The following is a 22,897-nucleotide window of genomic DNA, read 5'->3' as shown; positions in this document are numbered from 1 at the left end:
GGACAAAGGAGAGCACCAGGAGAGTAAGAAAGGAGATGGCAGGGGTGTTTGTGAGGAAATGCACTCAACCACTTAATACGTGTCTGAAAATGTCCTTTGGCAACTGCTCTGTGTACAAATAGTATACACAATGAAGAACAGTGCTTAAAGAGAGGAGGGAAATAAATAATGAAATATATCTCTATTTTCATGTAATATAAAGGTGTATTTTTAAAAAATTCTAAGGAATTAGAAGCAGTAAGCAAGTTCGGCCGTGGAGCGAGGGACAGATCCGTGTCCGCACCTGAGCAAACAGCATACAGAAGAAACCGGCGGGGCGGACCTCAGTGTTGAAGCGACGTCAGCAGAGGTCCGTGAGCTCCTGTTCCTACCAGATATGCCATGCAGTCACACAAGAGCAGCTCAGGTCCCAGGGGTTCCTGGCTCTCCACCTAACAGGATCACTGCGTTGACAGCCAGCATGGCTTGACAAGCCAATGATATCTCGTGAGAACCGGAAGTGGGCGAGAGCTGGGGGCAGGGAGGTAACTCACCTTTGCAGATGGCAAAACCTTCCGTCCACACGGCCCCTCGTGCTACTGTTCCCGGTGGCAAGTGCTGTGTAGCCCTGAGTGAGGCGTGGTGCTCTTCACCCCCAAGGCTGAGTGTATGAGACACTCCAACTGTTCTCTGCTCCATCTGGGTGATGGCAGCTGTCAAGGCTGTGTGGGAGGTCATGTCCTCCCGGTAAGATGGCGGAACCGAAAACTGCTAAGCCCAGGACAGGGTGAGCTTCAGGGAGTCACAAAGACAAGAGATAGGACACCTAAAACCCAGAGTGGAAGATGGATGACAGGCGAGAGAGGGAAACAGCTCAAACAGTGTGGCCCATCGGGCAGATGGGATCGGAGGACCCTATGAAAGGGAGCCCCATCCTAGGGAAGAGACTCAGGACAAATCCACAGCCTGCACTAGCTTCAAGTTCATTGTGACTGTCTTAGTTAGGGTTCCCATTGCTGTGAAGAGACACCATGACCAAAACAACTCTTAAAAAAGAAAAAAGAAAAACACTTAATGTAATAAATCGGGTGGCTTACAGCTCAGAGGTTCAGTCCATTGTCGTGATGGTGGGACGTGGCGGTGGCGACATGGAGAAAACCAGTGGTGCTGCAGAGGAAACTGACAGTTTTACATCTCACACAGGCAACAGGAAGTGAACTGGCTCGCTGGGCATGGCTTGAGCGTATACGAGACCTCCAGCCTACCTCTACAGTGAAATACTTTTCCAACACGGCCATACCTACTCCAACAAGGCCACACCTCCTAATGGGGCCACACCCTTTGGGGCCATTTTATTTCAAACTACCACAGTGACGACTTCTCCAATGGTTTGGTTTACAGTGGACAGAAAGCCCATTTTGTTTCTCTGTATGACTTGGAGGGCAGGGGCCAGGGGCTGTCTTGACAGAGAATCTGTTGCCGGAAATTGAGCAACCAGAAGGGGTGGGGTCTGATCATAGGAAGGAAGAGTTTACTCTACCACAGCTCTGGGTGGTTTGGGATAGCAGGAGGGCCTGAAAGTGTCAGGAAGCTGGCTGACAGACTGTGAGATACAGAGGGTGACATAACCCTGCTAGAGGCTGTAAGTCATCAATTGAGGACCATCTTGGATAGTTCTGATTGCCTAGAGTCAGCTGGAGGATCAAGCCCTGGGACCACCATTCTTTTCTTCCGAGTCTGAGAACTCCAGTGGGCTACCTGACACCTATGGCCGCGTCTCCACACAGCAGCGTTATTTGTCCTAGCCAGAACCTGGAAACAATCTCGATGTTCTTTAACTGAAGAATGGATAAAGAAGATGTAGCACATTTACTCATTAGAGTACTACTCAGCAATTTTTTAAAAAAATGACATCTTGCATGTAAATTTGCATTTACATTTGCATGTAAATGCAAATAGATGGAACTAGAAAACATAAATCCTGAGTGAGGTAACCCAGACCCAAAAAGATGAATATGGTATTACTCACTCATAAGTGGATTCTAGCCATAAGCAAAGGACATTGAGCCTATAGTTCATGATCTTAGAGAAGCTAAGTAACAAGGTGAACCCTAAGAAAAACATAAATAGATCCACCTAAAAAGTCTAAACAAACAAGATCACCTGGCAAAATTGGGAATATAAGGGTGGAGGGGAGAAAGGAGGGTGGAAGAGGAAGTGGAGGAAAAGAGGGGAGGGGGGAGGAGAACTTGAGTGAATGGGATAGTTGAGATAGAAGGACACAGATGAGAGCAAGGAAAGAGATATCCTGATTGATGGAGCCATTATGGGGCTAGCAAGAAACTTGGTACTAGTGAAATTCCCAGGAGTCCACAAAAAATTGACCGAGCTAAGACCCTAAGTAATAGAGGAGAGGGTGCCCTAACTGGCCTTGCCCTGTAGAGTCAGACTGATGAATATCTTAAATATCACTATAGAACATTCATCCAGCAACTGATGGAGACAGAGGCAGAGACCTGTGTTGAAACACTGGACTGAGCTCCCAAAGTCCAGTTGAAGAGTGGGAGAAATGAGAATATGAGCAAAGAGGTCAAGACCATGATGGGCTCACCCACTGAAACAGTTTACTTGAGCTAATCAGAGCTCACCAACTCCAGCCAGACTAGAAAGGAACAAGCATAGATCCAAACTAGTCCCTCTGAAGGTGGTTGACAGGGGCATGGCTGGGGCACACTGCAGGGTCACTGGCAGTGGCACCAGAATTTATCCCTACTACTTGTACTGGCTTTTTGGAATCCATTCTCTTTGGATGGATACCTTGCTCTGCCTAAATACAGTAGGGAGGGCCTTAGACCTTTTGCAAAGCAATGTGCCTTACCCTCTTAGAAGAGTGGATGCCGGTGGGATGGGGGTGTATGTAGAGGGAATGGGAGGGAGGGAGGAAAGAAGGAAGGAAAGAAGGAAGGAAGGAAGGAAGGAAGGAAGGAAGGAAGGAAGGAAGGAAGGGGGAACTGGGATTGGTGTGTATAATGAAAAAGATAGTTTGTTTTCTTTTTTAAAAAAAATTAAATACAGCCAGGCAATGGTGGTGCACACCTTTAATCCCAGCACTCGGGAGGCAGAGACAGGCGGATATCTGTGAGTTCAAGGCCAGCCTGGTCTACAAGAGCTAGTTTCAAAACAGGCTCAAAAGCTACAGAGAAATCCTGTATCAAAAACCCAAAATAATAATAATAATAATAAAATAATTTTTAAAATTAAATACAAAAAAGAAAATATAACAACCATAAATAGATATTCAGTAAATGTAGCTACCGGTACAGTATCAGTGGATGACTTAACTCTCATACTCAGATAGGTCACACTCAGAATCAATGATGAAACTTTAGAATTAGACTATACCATAGGGCTGGAGAGACAGCTCAGTGGTTAAGAGCACTTGCTGCTCTTACAGAGAAGTTGGGTTCAGTTCCTAGCACCAACGAGGTGGCTCATAGCCATCTGTAATCACATTTCTATAGAACTGACTCCGTCTTCTGGCCTCTGTGGTCACTGCATACATGCATATATTACATATACACATGCAAGCAAAACACTCATATGTGTAAAATAAAAATATTGTCTTAAAACATAAGAGAACTGGAGAGACGGCTCAGCTGTTAGACACACTTGCTGCTCTAGAGGACCTGAGTTCAATCCGAGTACCCACTCGGTGATTCTCAGCTGTCTGCAACTCCCCTTCCAAGGAAGCCAGTGTCCTCTTCTGACTTCCGTGAACACTAGGCATGTAAGTAGTGCACAAACATATATGCCTAAAACACTCACACATTTAAAAACTGAATGAATAACATTTTAAAACTAAGAGTATAAAACAACTTCAACAGATCCCCAACAAGTAACATGATTAAAGAAATCTAGGACCAGATGAATCTACCACAATACTATATCAGATCTTCAAGAATGTGCTAAAAATACATGGACTCACTGAAATGGTGGCAGCAAGCACAGAACCTGCCCAGGTTTCAGCCAGATGGTATCCCAGTGCTGAGACGAGGAAGTGGGCATGAGCTCCCATCTTGACATCTGCTTACAAAGGAAATTTAGTTTTCTTCAATGGAGTCTCACTAGTCTATTAATCCCATGGCCAGCAGTGGATGGTTAACATAAAACAAACTCAATGGAATTCTTGCAGACCTTTTGTTTTGTATGGCTTTGCTTGGACAATTTTTGTCTCATGGTCATTTGCTTGTATATTATGGTTTCTAGTTTTGTGTTTTTATTGTGTGTGTGTGTGTTGAGTTGTGTGTTTGTATGTGTGTACATGTGATGTAGGAGTTCCTTCTGTTGGTGTGTTGCTTTCATTGGCTAAGGAATAAAGAAACTGCCTTGGCATAGTTGATAAGGCAGAAATTAAGTAGGCAGAGAAGACAGAACTGAATTCTAGGAGGAAGAAAGCAGAGTCAGAGAAAGCCATCATGGAGCCACCAGAGTCAGACATGCAGAATCTTTCCCGGTAAGCCACTGCCATGTGGCAATATACAGATTAATATAAATGGGTTAAATCAAGAGGGGGGAGTTAGCCAATAAGAGACTAGAGATAATGGGCCAAGCAGTGATTTAATTAATACAATTTCTGTGTGATTATTTCGGGGCTAAGCTAGCTGGGTGGCCTGGACGAACAAGCAGGCCCTCCTACAACATACGTGTGTTTAAGTATGTGTGTTTCTTGTGTTTTATTTTTTTTTAATCTTGTTTGTTTGGGGTTGTGTTTGCCTGTTTGCCTGTTTATTTTCTTAAAAAAAAGAGAGAGAGAGAAAGGAAGAAAGGAAGGAAGGAAGGAAGGAAGGAAGATATAGTTGGGTGGTTGGGAGGATCTGGGAGAAAGGGTAACTATAATCAGAATATATTGTATAAAAAATATCAATTAAAATGATAAAAATAAAGTGCTACCACCAATGCTACTCAAACTTTCCCATTAAAAATGGAATAAAAACTTTCAAACTAACTTTAACTGTCTTGGTACCAAAAACATACTAGGACACAATGGAAAACAACAATTCTCAAACAAATTTCCCTAATGAATTTAGTGGAAAAATTCTCCAAAGTGTACTTTTACATCTCAAGGACACATTTAGATGATGGTGTGGTATGACCTACTTGGGTTCACTCCAGGAATGCTGGAGTGACTCAACCTGTGCATATTAATAGCTGTAAAATAGCTTACGAACAGACTTAATTGGTGGCATGAATTTAAAAGTTCATTACAATCCCTGATAACCACTAAAAACAAAACTTACATTTACAAAAAGAACAAAAAGACTAACAGAAGAAAAAGCAAACATAAAGGAAGACAGTAATAGAGCAACTGAGACTCTGACGATAGAAAGTAGATTGATCACAAAATGGCAGAAGTCCTTCCTCTTCCATGATCAATTTAAATTTAAATAAACTTAAACACTTCAAATAGAAGAAATAGTTTGTCAGAATGGATTTTAGAGAAAAAAAATGATACAACTGTCTCTACCAGAGACTCTTTTTGGTTCTGATACTACAAATGTGTTGAAAGTGAAGGTGTGTGAAAAGACCACACACACAGTGACCAAGGAGAGCTTGCTTGCTATGTTAATATCAGACAAAATAAACTTTTATAAACTGTTACAATAGACAAGTATTTTATATACTGATAAAATGGTCAACTAAACACAAAGGTAGAGGAATTGTAAACACATTTGTTTTATGGAGTTCTGCTGACTTCAAAACATGAAATAATCTTAACAGATCTGAAGGGGAAAATGGCAATTTTACAAAAGCAGTTGGGGATTTCAATACCTCAACCTTCAACGGTGATTAGAATAGTTAAACTAGTCAATAAGCAACTACATAATGAAACAGATACCTAACACAGGAAAGCCATCGGAAATACACACTCCTCTCATGGGCCATGTCCATACAAATTGTGTATGGGACACTCTTTCCAACAATAGGAAATACACTCTCCTCTCATGGGCCATGTACTTACACAGTGGTGTATCGGGACACTCTTTTCAACAATAGGAAATGGACACCCCTCACATGGGCCATGACTTTACACAGTGGTGTGTTGGGACACACAACAAGCCACCATACATTAGAAAAGAGCAGCTCATGCAAAGCATCCTCTCTGAACATATGAGGATGAAACTAGAACTGAATCAAGAAAACTTGAAAGCACGCAAATGTTTAGAAATTAACAAATTTCTAGATACCATGCCAAGTCAGAATTATTAAGGGGATGTGAGACAATACTTTGATATAGGTAGAATAAAACACAACACAGCAAAAAGCTATGGAATGCAGAAAGAGCAGAGTAAAATGTGTGGCTACAAATATCTACACTATAAAAGAGAGATCTCAAACCAATAACCATTGGAAATAAGTATACTGACCCATAGATATGACATACATAGATGTCACATATACATTTTAAAAAAAGTTGTGTCTTTAATATTAAGGAAGTGTTTTCTTTATGGTACTTTTTCTATGATGGAAAAACAGATACACAGACTGATACTTTTTGAACATTCAAGCCCTAAGACAGTTTATCACTTATGCTAACATGGTGTCCATTTCTTCCATATTGTCTTAAATATGGCAGATCATTTATAAATTTTCATTCAGCATACACTTTTTGGGCTACTAGCTTGGTTCATAAGTGGATTTATGTCGACGTCCCTGCGAGTTCTCTCTCTGTTCCTGTATTCGCAGCCAGGTTCCCAGTTGACCCCAAATATTGGCTTTTAAACTTTAAATCTCTAATTGTTAAATGCAATTAAACTTATGGCAATAGATGGTCTGACCTCACACGTGCATTATTTGAGGTTTATTTCAGAGGAGGGATGCAAATCTTAAAACCTGGTGGTCACTGGCCACCACTGCCAAGTGCAAATTCTCTATTTGCCAAACTATTCTTTTGGTGTATTTCCACACTTGGTTTCCTTCCTTTCTGGAACTCTGGCTTGGCCTTCTCATCTTAACACTGTTTTTGCTCTAAGACTACTTGACAGTATGCCTTTAGAACCTGCTCTCCTTGAATCTTCCCATTGTCATTCCAGCAACTGATCATTCATCTAACCCAGCAAGAAAATGACTCACAAGCTATACAGCATGGCTGTGACAAAGTTAAGTCAGACCCGAAAGCATTGTGAATTTAATGGCAATAGTAGTCTACCCTCTCAGGTGTGAGCCCCTCATGGTGTGTAGGGAGAGGTGTTGGTTATAAGTGTGGATCCTGAGAATGGTACCTAGTCCCCAAACTGCCTGAACCTGCATGAAAAAAAAATAAAATACAAAAAGAAGAATAGCTCTAGGCACCAGTAAAAATTATAAGACCCCATTGCTAGGCTATTGTAGAATAATAGTTAAAGGTGTGTTACATTTGTTTATGCTGTGGAAAATTTGTTCAATGATGCAAAGATGTGTTGCATTCTTTTATGTTGCATTTGTTTAACTCTGTAAAGCTGCATTACTTTGCCTGCCTAAAATACCTGATTGGTCTAATAAAGAGCTGAACAGCCAATAGCTAGGCAGGAGGAAGGATAGGCAGGGCTGTCTGGTAGAGATAATAAATGGAGCAAAAAACAGGGAATAGCAGAGTCGAGATGCAAGAAAAGAAGAGGAGGACACTAGGGGCCAGACACCCAGTCACACAGTAAGTCACAGCTTAATAGTAAAAGTAAGATATACAGAAGTCATTGAAGGAAACAATTAATAAATGGGATCTCCTGAAACTGAAAATCATCTGTAAAGCAAGGAATACAGTCAACAAGAAAAAATGGCAGCCTACAGAATGAAAAAACATCTTCACCAACCCCATATCAGACAGAAGAATGATCTCCAAAATATACAAAGAACTCAAGAAATTGGTCATCAAAAGAACAAATAATCCAATTAAAAAAAAGTGGAATACAGACCTAAACAGAGAACTCTTAACAAAGGAATCTAAAATAGCTGAAAGACACTTAAGGAAATGCTCAACATCCCTAGCCAACAGAGAAATGAAAATCAACTCTGAGATTCCATCTTACAACTGTAAAAATGGCCAAGATCAAAAACACTGATGACAACTTATGCTGGAGAGGTTGTGGGGTAAAGACAACACTTCTGCATTGCTGGTGGGAATGCAAGCTGGTACAGCCCCTTTGGGTGTCAGTGTGGTGATTTCTCAGAAAATTAGGAAACAACCTTCCTCAAGACCCAGCAATATCATGTTTGGGTATATATCCAAAAAATGCTCAATCATACCATAAGGATATGTGCTCAACTATGTTCATAGTAGCATTACTTGTCATAGCCAAAACCTGGAAACAACCTAAAAGCCCATTGACCAAAGAATGGATAAGGAAAATGTGGTACATTTACACAATGAAGTACTACACAGCAGAAAAAAAATGCCATCTTGAAATTTGCAGGCAAATGGATAGATCTAGAAAACATCATATTAAGTGAGGTAACCCAGATCCAGAAAAACAAATATCATATGTACTCATTAATAAGTGGCTTTTAGACATAAAGCAAAGAAAACCAGCCTACAATTCACAATCCCAGAGAATCTAGACAACAGTGAGGACCCCAAGAGAGACATACATGAATCTAATCAACATGGGAAGTAGAAAAAGACAAGATCTCCTGGGTAAATTGGGAGCGTGGGGACCATGGGAGAGGGTAAAGTGGAGGAGAGAGAAAGGGAGGGGAGCAGAGAAAAATATACAGCTCAATAAAATCAATTTAAAAATTTACAGAAATAAGGAAAGAAAAAAGCCCAGAGTAAAAAGGTAGACGAAATAATTTAAGAAAAGCTGGCTAGAAATAAGCCAAGCTAAGGCTGCACATTTGTAAGTAAGAATAAGACCCCTGTGATTTATTTGGGAGCTAGGTTACAGCCCTTCAAAGAATGAAGAGCCAAAAGAGTAAGAGTTTAAAAAAACCAACTAGACAATGATGGAGCCAGATTGCCTGTCTATGGGCTTCACCTCTTCTCAGGAGACATCTCTTGCTCACACCACAGTTACCCATGGGCGGTAGTTTTCCTTTTGATAGTGATGGTTGTTCAGTCAGCAGGAAAGCCACCTACTTACTCTGAGCAGCCTCAGCAGAGGCAGAACAAAGCTCAGTTGAATCACAACTTCATGGAAGGTTGCCTAGACAACTAAACTCAGGCCCCACCCACAGTGCCTGGCAACCAAGGCCAGTCAAAGGTGCAGCAGAAAATGGATACTCCTCTACAAGAGGCTTCAGATGGATCCTTGAACCATGAAAACACAGACAATGGATCTGAACATGCTGGGGTTGGATTATCCGAGCAAACTGGCGGCAAAACATCCAGCCAAACTGTTAATGCCAGGTCTGGACAGACTGACCCAAGAACTCCTGAAGAGGCTTCTCAGTTGACTGAGCACAGAAGAACATCTCAGCAGGCTGAGCACAAATCATCTGTCCAGGCTGACAGAAGAACTTCTGAGCCCCCTAATCAGCAATCGCCCAGTTTGCTTGAGGGAAAAGCCTCTGAGAAGATAGATGACCGAGTGCCGTTGCCCTCTGGTGGGAAAGCTTCTGAGAAGACTGACCAAGGACCTTTGGAGTATGATGAGCAGACTTCACCAGACCAAGATGACTATAAGACCTCAGGAAAGAGTCAACGCCAAGTCTACAACCAAGATGATTTCCTGGATGAAGATGACACCGATCAACACAGGTTTAGTGAGGACAACACCCAAATTAGCCACGAAACTGAAAAACAGGCTGACCACCGCTCATACTACAAAACACTTGCCCAGGCTGAGAACCGCGCATTATCTGACATCGGTGACAACCAAGAGATCAAAGAAGCTGACGTCAAAGTACAGCCTTGCAAATTTGAAGATAGCCAAACGGACATCAGATCCAAGGTCTCAACTGGCGAGGAAACAGAAAGTGCAACCGCTATCCAAGCTTACACCCTACCTGATACTGAATTCACCAGCAATTCCCAGTCCTCGTATGAAAAACTGCCCTCCATCAGCTCCAAAGGGTACTACACCTCCAGCCAAGACAAATTGCAGACCACAGAAGTCACTATTGTAGGTAAAAGGGAGATCTGATTTCTGCCTGGGAGGTTGGAGGACAGGACAGGACCTGTGGTGTTAGGAACAAGACCACGGGGGTAGAAAGATGCAGGTTAAATCAGAGATGAGGAATAAACTCATGTAATGTCTTATGTGCTATCCATAGGTTTTAGGAAAGGTGTGAAACAAAAGAGATATGTTGCCTCCTGGTTTTCCTCTGGATTCTCACGAAGGATCGGTGGAGCCAGGATTTAGGAAACCATTGGTTTCAGGTTCTGCTCCTAACTCTGTGTCACTCAATCACTTCCCATGATGGGTGTCTAACCATAGCAAAGGAGATGTAAAGTTAACTGGAAATCCTTGTGTTGGAGAAAGTATTTGAAGTAGAGGAATATAAGATATCCTCCAACCAAGTTTTGAGGTGCTTTATAGTGCTTAAGGATGAGTTGGCTCTGCCAAAGAACTGGCTCTGCGTATCATAGCAGTTCATGGTTACTGGGAAAGATACATTCTCTCCTTGGTGTAAGCACTGGTAATTTACCCATGCTTCTGTAAATAACCTTTGAGCCATGCTCTTGTATGGAACCCTTAAAGGTCATTAGTTTCTCTCTCTCTCTCTGTCTCTCTGTCTCTCTGTCTCTCTCTCTCTCTCACACACACACACACACACACACCATGAAAGTAGCACAACTACTATCTTTCTTAATTCTCGGTGTTAAATCTTAATTCTTGGCTTTAAATTTCATTAAATCTAGATCCCAATGATAGTGACAGCAAAAAAAAAGTGCTATTACTTTTAAGTTTATTTTCTAAAAAAGATAAATCTTTGGGGGATTATTTTAATTTCAGGATACAGAATTTGAGCAAAGAAAGAGTTCTCAGAGATCGAGCCAAACTTACAGGAGGAGGTTCCCTCCAATCATTTTTGAAGACCCTTATCAAGTTGCACTCTGCTACATGGAAAAGCACAACATTCTTCAGATATTCCAGGTAAAGCTCTTAATTCTTAACTTTTCTTCCTGGGTGTGGGCTAGTTCAGAAATTAGTGTTTTAACCAAAAAAAAGTAGATGAGAAATACCAAGCCAATGATACCGTGATATTAAGTTCATCGAAAGCATTGGAGACCATGTAGGATGGTTGTTGGGGTAGCATTTGGCCAATAATTATCATTTTAGCTTTAAATAAGTGTATAGGATAAAAATCAGGGAAAAAAAAAACAACCAAGTTTGAGGGCTCTTTAGAGCCGAGTCTTCAAAAGCAGACCATTCTCAGGACCACCTGAGAGCAACATTCTTCAGAAGGAAATGATAGAAATAACAAATTCCTTCCGGTTCCTGAATCATAAATCTCACTGATGACAGGGTTTAGAACTGGAACTTCCTTTAAAGAGATTTCTTGGACAGTATAGAACTATGAGAGATTATTGCAGCTGAAATTTGGTTGTTTTGTTCACCAGGTATGTCTCTTTTATCCGATAAGCAATGCACATATCCATCTATGACAGCGTGTGTTTGGAGTGACTGTTTAGACAGGTTAAAATATGAGTAGTTTGCCTCTTGTGAAAGCATCCAAAATAGTAAAGTTTGAAGCAGTGTATAGAGGAGCGGTTCTCAGCCTGTGGGTCCCCACCTCTTTGGGGGTCAAACAACCCTTTCACAGGGGTCACTTCAGACCATCAGAAAACATCATATTTACATCAGAAAATCATATTTACATCATGATTCATTAGGGTAACAAAATTACAGTTATGAAGTATTAATGAGAATGATTTTGTGATTGGGGGTTCAGAACAACATGAGGAACTGTATTAATGGATCGCAGTATTAGGAAGGTTGAGAACCACTGGGACAGAGGAAGGAACAAATACCTTGCTCTATGAGCACCACCATTCAGATTCTAAGTTGGTCACACATCCATGAGTTTAGGACATTACTTAGCTTCTATGGCTCTCAGATTCCTCATATAAAATGGGGATTTGAAATATCTATTTCATTCGCTCTGCTTTATGATGTTTCCTTCTTAAAATATCCTCTGATTTGTACAGTATAAGTGGCCAGGTTTCTGTCTTTAATCAGAGAACCAGTAATTGCTAAACAAAACTAGGGAATGTATTTAGGAAAGCAGAGTCCAGGGGCTGGCAAGATAGTTCAGTGGATTAAAGCCCTTGCCTTTTGATCTACTCAAGACGTAAGTCACAAAACAATCCCACACCAGTTTGGAATTATGATTTAAAAATGGGTATTTATTTAAAGGAAAAAAACATACAGATGACTGTCCCAGACAACAACCCTCTGTGCAATCAGGAAAGGAACCTAGTAGCTGGAAGTGGAGCCAGAAGCAAGAGAGTAAGCACATGGCTACCACTGCTTTTTAAAGCAAACAAGACCACACGCCAAAGTGGGCTGGTATCTTAAAGGCTATTAACTGAAGGAGCAGAAGGAGCTCCCGCAGCACCTCCCCCTTTTGTTTAAGCAAGAGAGTTCTAAATCCAATACAAAACAATATACACTGGGAACAGATATTAAGTATAAGATTAGAATTACAATCAGCATAAACAATATTAAGCAAGGAACATATGCTAAATGTCTTAATAAACATTCTATCCAATGGAGTCTATATCTTGTTTAGGAAATGGCTTGGCTAGATCATAAGAGGACGGTAACTATGACTATCTAATCTTTTTTTAATATTTATTTATTTATTATGTATACAATATTCTGTCTGTATGCCTGAAGGCCAGAAGAGGGTGCCAGACCTCTTTACAGATGGTTGTGAGCCACCATGTGGTTGCTGGGAATTGAACTCAGGACCTTTGGAAGAGCAGGCAATGCTCTTAACCACTGAGCCATCTCTCCAGCCCCGACTATCTAATCTTCAACCCTATCAAAGGCCTGAGAAGGGAAATAATATTACTTGAGTAGGCAGGAAGTACAAGCAAGTAGCTTCCAAAATGAGCAATATATGACAGAAACAATTAGCTACCTGAGCAATCACCCAAAGTCTCATTTTGCAACATTGAAGCAACCAACTTTGGCTATGGCCTAGAATAACTGACAGACCATTTTCAAAGGCAAGAAATTTTTCAAAACTGTCTTACCCTGTCTTGACAAGATTTGACAGTCCTGTTTATCCATTTCTGGATACTATATCTTGTCAGTGGTTGAGGCATGGGCACTTCTTTGCCCAAAGGCCAGTTTTTGCAAGAAGAAAACAGGATCCAAGTGGAGTGTCTTTGGTGCTCAACATTCTCTAGAGAATAGATCGGTGCTGCCAGGAGCAATCATGTCTCAAGTCAACAAAACCCTAAGTTATTTAAATGCCATGTTCCACAGATCCTTGAAGTGGTTGAAGATTATCTATCTATGCAGAATATAATCTCTATGTATCTAAAGAACCTGATTAGTCTAACTATAAGTATGACAAACATAGATGACTATTGATCTATAATTCTTAATACCTATCTAAATTAAAGACTAAGACAATAAACAACTGTACAGTAAATAAGGACAATGACCTCCAAATGTAAACAATGTATAAGTATCTTGATCAGAGGTAGAAATGTACACTGTAATATGATAAATATATATCAGTACATAAGAAATGTTTTAAACAGAGGTAGAAGCATGCATGCATACAATATTCAATATAATTTAACTTTGTATCAATAATATACAAAGCTTTCTGGCCAGAGTTCTATCCCCAAAACCCAAAGGAGAGAGAACTGACTCCATAGAGCTGTTCTCCAAGCTTCCAGGCTGGACCAAGGTACAATGTACACACACACATGCATACACATACATACACATTAATACAACTTTCCTACATGTACTAAGGTACATACACACACACATGCATGCACATACATACACACTAATACAAGCTCCCTGCATGGATCAAGGTATATAAACACACACACTCACACATGTACACACACGCTAATGCAAACTCCCACATGGATCAAGGTACACACACACATGCACACATGTACATACACACAAATACAAGCTCCCCACATGTATCAAGGTATACACACACATGCACACACACATGCATACACATACATACACACTAATACAAGCTCTCCCATGTACCAAGGTACACACACATGCACACACATACATACACACTAACGCAAGCTCTCCTCATGTACCAAAGTACACAGACACACACATGCACACACGTACATACACACTAATGCAAGCTCCACACATGTGCAAAGGTACACACACATGCATACATGTATATATACACATTAAAAATAAGTTTAATTTTTAAAAAAGTTTCGTCTATTCTATAATTTTTTAAATTGAAGAAAAAATAATTCTTATAAATGGAGTGTGATATTAAAGAAAATAAATTATCAAATATATATATTGTTCAATAAAAATATATATGAAGTGGCTGAATATATAGCTCAGTGAGAAGATACTTGCCCCACATGCACAAGGTTTCCAGCACTATAAAATCAATTTATTAATTAATTTAATTAAAAACTTCAAGTATATATATTGAATACAGAATTGAGTAGTACAGATACATTTAGCATATTTTAATATGTTATTCCTGAAATGAACATGATTGTTATTCCCTGCAAATGAGATGCTTGCTTGCTTCGTGACAGCATTTTGAGTTTGAGTTATTCAACAACAGTAAAAGGTATGGAAGTTAATCTCATAAATCTGATATAGCCTTCCTCATTTAATACTAAGACAAAACATGATTTTTATGTTTTAAAGTCAAGTATTTTGGATGATTATATGTAAATCCCCAGTGCCATTCTTTTATTCCCTTTTAAGAACTCTTTTTTAACTGTTTAAAGCAAACAATTTATTAACTGATCATCTAGCAACATCGCAGTTCTCAAACGCTTTGCAACTTTCCCACCATCTCTTTGATCTTGGAAACAACCAAAAAGATGCATTGCCCTTTAAATAAAACTTTTAGCCCTTCAAATTTGATCTTGATTTGACTGATTTCATCCAAAGAAAGAAAGTAAGATGTTTCTTGGGGATATGGGAATGCCTTTAGAATGGCTAGGGCAGTAGGAGCTGACTGCAAACCTCTTGGAACCAAGTGTGGTGTGGTGTGCTTTCTCTCAGCAGATCACTGAAAACTTAGTCTATGAAAAGCCGGATGACCCTCTGAACTTCATGCTAGACCAGGTATGGAGTGGGAGAGAACAAGCCTTCTGTTCTCATTGTCAGAACACAGCACACACACACACACACACACACACACACACACACACACACACACACACACACAGATGGACAAAGCAGACCATGAACAGCTCCAAGCCATCATGAAGGAAACGTACTGCAGCTTCCATCCAAGCATTTTTACTCAAGTCCAGAACAAATCTAGGGATGAGGGCTCACCTCTTGAATGCCAGTGCTCAGGGAGCAGAGGCAGGCAGATCTCTGTGAGTTCAAGGCCAGCTAGGGTTACATAGTGAGACCCTGTCTCAAACTGGAATAGAGCGGCTCAGCATCACAGAAGGCCCCCTCCTCATTAGCTCCCACAAATGAGTTGCTTATTTTGACCTCTCTAAGAGCTTGCTCACTTTTCTTTAAAATTTTACTGTCAAACATGAATCATGAAACACTTTTGTTGAGACCTGTGAGCTCTCTGAACTGTCTTTGCTCAGTGCTGTTTTTGTCTTCCCTCTTTTGCCCCAGATTCTGTCTGGGAGATGGAGCCTTCTGTTGCATGTAGCTATTCATCCATTTTCAGCACTGCATGCTATTCATTGGGTAGACTACTATGGCTGATTCATTCTCTTTTCCAAGGACATGCAGAATATTTCCAATTTGGAGTTTTTACAAAAAAACCTTGTAGTAAGCTTTCCCACCCGGGTCGTTTAGAGGTATATCATCACTCTGGGCTGTATACTTTAATTGCTGGATTGTAGAACATGTATCTGCTTAGCTTCAAACGGATTGTTTTCATTTTCCAACATGAGTGTACCAGCTTGCACCCCTCCCCGCTACAGCTCTGTAACTTTACCAGTGTTCATTGTTGCCACTGTATTTAACCGTGGCTGTGCAGGTAAGTAGGTAGTAAAATTCACAGTGTCCTTTTGCCTTTTCCTGGCTGATGGGCACTGGCATGCTTTTCCATCTGTTTACTGGCCATTTGCAAACACTTAGTTTTCTATAGTATTACTTCATGTCTTAGTCCTTAGCAACAGGCTTCTGTATGTTCTGGCTGTGGACATTTGGTTAATCACATATGTTTGTATATCCATCCACTCTCTGTCTGGCCCTCTAGTTCTTATCTTTTGATGAGCAGAAAGTCTCAAGCTTAATATCAACTGTAACAATATTTTTATTTATGATAAATACTTCCACTGTCTTATGTTAGAAGTTTCACCCACATTTGACTATAGTTTCCTAAATTAGTGTGTGTGTGTGTGTGTGTGTGTGTGTGTGTGTGTGTGTGTGTGTGTGTGTAAACTGGAGGGTTTCTTTGTTACCTTTCAAATCTATGTCTACAATCCTGAATCAGTTTTGTATATCATAGGAGACTGGGTAAAGACTCACTTTTTTCATTCATCCAGAAACCAGCCCCTTTTAGTAAACATCATAGTTTACACATTGACTTGTATTTCACATATTTATTAATACTTGCTTCGAAATAAGACTCTTAATTATTGCGACTGGAATAACTCAGTACCTAGTAGAGAAAGCTTGCCCACTTTATTCTCCTTTAAACATATCTCTGATATTCTTAGAGCTCTATTTCCATATTTGTTTTAAGAATTATTAATGAAGTTACATAGTAATATGTAATATATACTTCCATATACATACAAGCATACACCAGTCGGATTGTGTGTGTGTGGTTGCTTTTGGTCTCAACTGGGTCATTATTCGGGGAGAATGATAACTTTAAAATAAATGCTTCCCATCCTTCTTGGCCATTCTTTTAGGTTTTAAGTTCTCTCAGTACATTTACTATCTGCATACATGTTGTTCATGTATTTTGGTGGTTTCCTTGTGGGTATTTAATGTTTATGATGCTAGTGTATGTAGAAATTTTTAAATTGTGAGGATCTAACTAGCTGGCATGCAGAAATACGGTTTTGCTATTCTTATAGTCATTAGCCTCACTGACCCTGACTTGGTTCTAGTGAAGTATTTCCAGATATGTTGAAGCACTGGGGGTTTCTACAGACACATGCACATCATCTGTAAGTAGTCTTTTGACCTTTCCCATCCTTCTTGCTCCCTCGTCTGATCACCTGCGGTGCAGGTCTTCTCTGTGATGCTTCATGGCCATCTTCCTCTCTTCTCCTCCCTACAGAAAGGCTGATCTCTAGGAACTCAATTAGGCTTGTGTCCTGATTCTCCACTGGGCTAAGACCATGAGAAACCCTGGATGAGGAGCAGGAAGAAAAAGAAAGGCATGCTTAGGTTTATTTCTGTGGCCTTCTTTATGAGTACATGCTGATCTGTCTGTCTGGAGGCATCTTATTTTGCATGACTATTACCTTTTGGATTCCAATAATATTCAAATCATACCTCAATGTGCAGTGCACATGCACGAACATGAATGCACACACACACGCACGCACAGGCACACACACACACACACACACACACACACACACACACACACACACACCTTCAGGCCTAAAGTTACTTCTACTGTCTCTAGCTTTGATTATCTTGCTCCATATGATTCCCCATATGTATTTCTTTTTAAGTAATCCCTTTCCCCTCATAGAATTCTACTGTGAATGTATGATCTGTTTTTCTATTTGTTGTTGTTTTGTTTGGGATAATGACCGATGCAGCACTCTGGTTAGAGATCTCCAGAATAATCAATGCTAGCCGGGCGATGGTGGCGCACACCTTTAATACCAGCACTCGGGAGGCAGAGGCAGGCAGATCTCTGTGAGTTCAAGGCCAGCCTGGTCTACAGAGCTAGTTCCAGGACAGGCTCCAAAGCCACAGAGAAACCCTGTCTCGAAAAACCAAAAGAAAAAAGGAAAAAAAAGAAATATAAGCCGGAATAATCAATGCTGAATGCAAGTACCTGCTTTGATTTACCTTATTTGCTCTTTAAAAAAAATATCTTTCACTGCTTCACTATTAAATATGATGTTTATTGTTTGTAACTGTCATTGCTCATTTTAAGTAAGTTCCCTTCTCATATATTTTCTGAGATTTTAAAATAAATTTTATCAAATTCAAAATCCTTTACCTTTAGAGATGATTGTGTGAATTTTTTTTGTTCTTATTTTAGCAAAAGGGAGGGTTTTTTTTCACTTTTAGAGCTTTTCAATCATACGTACAGAAAACTGCACAGATCTGAAGGGCTCTTCCATGACTCAAAGCATGGAGCAAAAGCACAGAAAATCAGTACAAATGCATAGCTATTGTGGCAGCTTAGGTGAAAATGGCCTCATGGGCTCGTAGGTAGTGGCACTATTAGGAAGTGTGTTCTTGCTGGAGTAGGTGCAGCCTTGTTGGAGTAAGTGTGTCACTAGGGGGCAGACTTTGGATTTTCAGATGCTCAAGCCAAGCCCGGTGTCTCTCTCTTCCTGCTGCCTGAGGGTCCAGATGTACATCCTCTCTCAGTCCCTCTCCAGCTCCACGTCTGACTGCAGGCCACCATGCTTCCCACCATGCTGACGATGACTAAACCTCTGAACTGTAAGCCAGCCCCAATTAAATGTTCTCCTTTATGGGAGTTGTTGTGGTCATGATGTCTCCTCACAGCAACAGAAACCCTAAAACAGCTTTATTGAAACTAAATGTGAAGAGCACACTCCAATAAGCAAAGTCATTCAAACACATGGCTCGAGAGCTGCCTTGTTTCCAGTCCAGGGGCTTTTGGTTCTAAAGGAAGGGTTCCCTGAAGAGTTGGGTAGTTCTTGGACTGACCTAAATTATATAATCTCGTGCTTACTGAGAATGTGCCTGCCATCCCATAATCCTCTCTGTTGGAGTGAGGAAAATGCTATGCAGCTCAGACATGGTAGCCCCTAAGTTAGGTCACCTTGGGACACTCTACTTCTTTTGTATACATGTGTCTCTTGGGAATCCCCTCCTAGGTTTCACTTCCTAAATGTGGTCTTATTTTTCCTGTTCTTTGAAGGGGGTCATCATACGATCCTTAGGGTGATCTCCAGCAGTGCAGGGGATGATAAAGGCTTGCCTGGGGTGGCCTTTCCAGTTTCTCTGTTCTAGAGCTAACCTTATGGTTCACAGTTCTGCTTCCCTCTCTCAAAATCAAGACAGCATGTTAGCAGCTCCTCAGAACTGGACTAGGTGCCTTACCCTCTCTCCTACATGAAATATTCATTATTGCTACTTCTAAATTAATGTCCTTTAAAATGTAACATGAAAGTAATGAAATATGTATTGATTACTTAAGAGCTTTCTTCCTTGATCAACAACATGATTGAGATTCACTCATAGGGTTCATATTGTCATTCTTTTTTTATTTGCAAATTCTCTATTCTGAGTTATATATCAATGATCCTTCGTGGGTTATTATGTGTGACACTATAGTGAACATAGAGTTATACTGATTTCTTGACACACATACCCATGTATTTCTAGTGTTCACATATCCAAACCTGGGATTTTCTGAGGTATAGTATATTGCCATAAATTAAACTTTAAGCTTTTATATTTTATCTATGCTGTCATGTGTGTGTGTGTGTGTGTGTGTGTGTGTGTGTGTGTTGGGTCCCATGGACCAGGAAGTGTGTTCAGAGTCAGAGGACAACCTTCAAGAGTCTGTTCTTTCGACACCTCTTCTAAGGATCCCAATTATATGGATTTGAGGTCACTTGAAGTTGTCCTACAGCTAACCTGAGACCTGGTAGAAAGGATAACTGGAAGCCCCATGGTTGAATCTAGTGTCTAGAAACAGTTAGCCAGAGAGGTCTCTGGAATCCTGAGTTCTTCACTGTTCACAATTGAAAGACAAAATGTTAGTGCCATTGGGTGAGAAACTAGGTGAGATGATGATTTCGGTCATGGTTCGCTGAGCTTCCCATGTCAGGGTAAAGCCACAAACAAAACTGTTGGGAAGCTGACGTAAGCACATGGCTCTCCCTCCTTTTTCTATTTCTTCTCTAAATCTCCTGTGATCGTCCTTTACCTCAATCCTCTTCCAAAACTGTGATCTTTAATGTCATAAAAACGTGCCATGGGCCAACTGAAAAAAAATGTCTCCAGCATTCTCTTCCTCAGCCCTGAGACTTTTGACACAGTAATCACTTCTCACCTTCAACTCTACGTCTTTCCTAACTCTCCTCCACCCCTGAGGGCCATCTTTCCCCTAGACAGGTGGCCATCCCTTGGGCGTTCTCCAAGGGTTAATCTCTATAGACTTGACTATCTCCATACTAATCACGGAGTATTCTTCTGTCTCTAGTTACTGACACAATGCAATTCCAAAGTCCTCACATCTCACAGTTATCTCTCAGGGCTGGAAATATATTATGCCATGCCTTTTCAGGTTTAGGGTTTCTGATGAGAAGTCTGTTGTAGTTCTGAAGAATTTGCCTATGATCATAAGTTGGTGTCTTTCTCCTTCAGTTCCCCTCAGCTTTCAATTGTCTTTTCCTGATCCTTAGTCTAAGAAATTTAGCTATAATGTACTGTGAAGAAATCAGTTTGGGGCTACGCTTATTTAGAATTTTAAATGCCACTCACACTTGAATTCCCATCTCTTTTCTTATATTGGGAAGGAGGATTCTACTATAATTTCAATGAATTGGTTATTTTTTCCTAAATATATTTATGTTTATGTGAGTGCAAGTGAGAGAGAGAAATAAAGGGGGGATGAGGATGTCAATGGAAAACAGAAAAAGATAAAGAGTGCCTTGAGACTGGAGTTCAGGTGGTTGTGAAGTGTCTAACCTGGGAACTGTGTGTGTGTGCATTCATCTGTGAAAACACGGGCATTGTGAGTGCCTTAGAGCGCATGTGCAGGCCAGAGGACAACCTGGAGGGTCATTCTTCATCTTCTACCTTGTTGGAGACAGGGTCCCTTTGTTGTTTTTCCCCTGACTATACCAGGCTAACTGGCTTTGAGTGTCTGCTGGGAATTCTCTCTACCTCCCATATCCCTGTAGGAAGACTAAGATTTAAAATGCTCCTGCCTCAAATCAGGTTTTTATGTGGATTTGAACTCAGGCCCTCATGTTTGTGCAGTGAGTATTTTTGCTTTTTACCCATCTTCATAGCTCCTTTTCATCACTGAGAGTTGAATTAGAAAAATCACTTTATGGGGGCTGAGTCAAATGCTCGCTGTGTAGATGTGAGGACCTACCCAGCACTTTAATATTTTAGGGAGTAGTTTAGTCCATCTTGTTCTCAAACCAATGGTTCACGACCTATGCAGTTCGTGACTCCTTTGGGGGTTGAACGGCTCTTCACAGGGGTTGCCTAAGACCATCAGAAAACATGGGTATTTACATTATGATTCATAACAGTAGCAAAATTACAGTTATGAAGAGGGCTCCTGGAGCTGCAGTTACAGGCAGTTGTGAGCCACGAGATCTAAGTTCTGGGGACCAAACTCAAGTCCTCTACAAGAGAAGTGTGTGCTTTTAACCACTGAGCCATCTCTCCAGACTCTGTATATCTTGATTTTGTAACGGTTTATCTCGAGATGACACCATGGATCTTCACTCATGGAGTCTAAATTATTTGTGCTTACTCAGTCCAAGGACTTTCGTATTTTAAACTTCTACATATTTAACTTCTACAGGAGGTAGTGATTCTGAGGAGACAAAGATTCCCAGTGGGAAATTTGTCTTTTCTTCTTCTCCTTAGGTACAGAAAATGATCCGATACAGAGACCAGCGGAGGGGCATCTGAAGACTAACTCTCGCCAGCACTGTGCTCTGTCACCCACGTCAGCTCTGTGCTCCTCCCTCCCTGGAAAAAAAATGTGTTTTCAGCAGGTCTTGACGGTGACTCTGCCTAAGTGTGTTCTCGGTTTAGGTCAGAATATATAGAGTGCCTTTGTAAATCTCACATGACTATTACAGGTATCTCTGGATAATCCCACAAAATGCACACACTATGGCTTCTTATCACTGCCTGCTTCATTCTGCCATTGAATGAATGAGGTTGAACCTTCCCCTGGCTTTTGCCTACAGAAAAACTCAGGCATGTGTTCATACCCTACACACATCTGGGCAGGTGAGGCAATGTCACTTCCTCGTCACCTTTATCCCCTAGAGAAATTTGTATCAGGCGGAATGTGCAACCAGTCCAACTGGTATTTAGCCGTCAAATGCTTTAACTCAGTCTATCTGGTATGAGAGTATCTGGTCAGAAATCATATTTGAGATGATTGTTCGATTCTATTTTTGTACGGCAAACATTTTAAAGCTTTTCTATGGGAACACCAATGTGGACTTGACTCTTGGTATTGTTAGCTAATGACGAGGTAAGACTGTGTGACTATACGGCAATGGATTATGCTTGTTTGACATTCACACACAAATCTGCTGTCCTGGCTCTGACAATTTCTTTCTCGTAATCGTGCCCCAAGCACTCCTGCATGGTTTTCTGATTGCTTAGCTTTTCCTTTAAGTTGTTCATGAACTGTGTGTGTGTTCAAACTCAATAAACGCTCTCTATGCAGATGCAGCTTGTCAGCCTGGAGGCTGAGCTGAAAGCTGACCAACAAGCGGTGACCTATGGAATACACTAGCGTGATGGAAACTAATAACCTACAGCCTGAGTGGCCATCCCTGTTACTAGTGACAGAAACATGGAGGCTTCAAGGCCATGGCGTGTTAAGGGATGATTCTGTGCCGGCTTGGTGGAGCACACTTTTAATCCTAGCATTTAAAAGCCAG

At 40.8% G+C, this 22,897-nt stretch overlaps 1 protein-coding gene across 1 annotated transcript; it reads left to right on the top strand.

The window, feature by feature from the left end:
• The first annotated feature begins 9,224 nt into the window (after positions 1–9,224).
• Tex55 (testis expressed 55) lies at positions 9,225–21,905 on the top strand. The gene is made up of 4 exons (XM_050149083.1): positions 9,225–10,073; positions 10,908–11,048; positions 15,159–15,221; positions 21,861–21,905. The coding sequence occupies exons 1-4, from the start codon at positions 9,225–9,227 to the stop codon at positions 21,903–21,905; spliced, it is 1,098 nt and encodes a 365-aa protein (XP_050005040.1).
• The last annotated feature ends 992 nt before the right edge of the window (positions 21,906–22,897 follow it).

The sequence above is a fragment of the Alexandromys fortis genome, unplaced genomic scaffold (assembly GCF_014885135.2).
Source record: "Alexandromys fortis isolate MF-2015 unplaced genomic scaffold, M_Fortis_MF-2015_v1.1 scaffold_4, whole genome shotgun sequence".
NCBI classification, from domain to species: Eukaryota; Metazoa; Chordata; class Mammalia; order Rodentia; family Cricetidae; genus Alexandromys; species Alexandromys fortis.
This window is presented reverse-complemented; position numbering and strand designations above follow the sequence as displayed.

What these genes read in the sequence shown, in the direction of transcription:
- Tex55 (XM_050149083.1), top strand. Translation starts at nt 9,225, where the DNA reads ATGGATACTCCTCTACAAGAGGCTTCAGATGGATCCTTGAACCATGAA. An exon ending in AGACCACAGAAGTCACTATT is followed by an intron (nt 10,074 to 10,907) that starts GTAGGTAAAAGG and finishes TTTTAATTTCAG; the next exon opens with GATACAGAATTTGAGCAAAG. An exon ending in TGAACTTCATGCTAGACCAG is followed by an intron (nt 15,222 to 21,860) that starts GTATGGAGTGGG and finishes TCTTCTCCTTAG; the next exon opens with GTACAGAAAATGATCCGATA.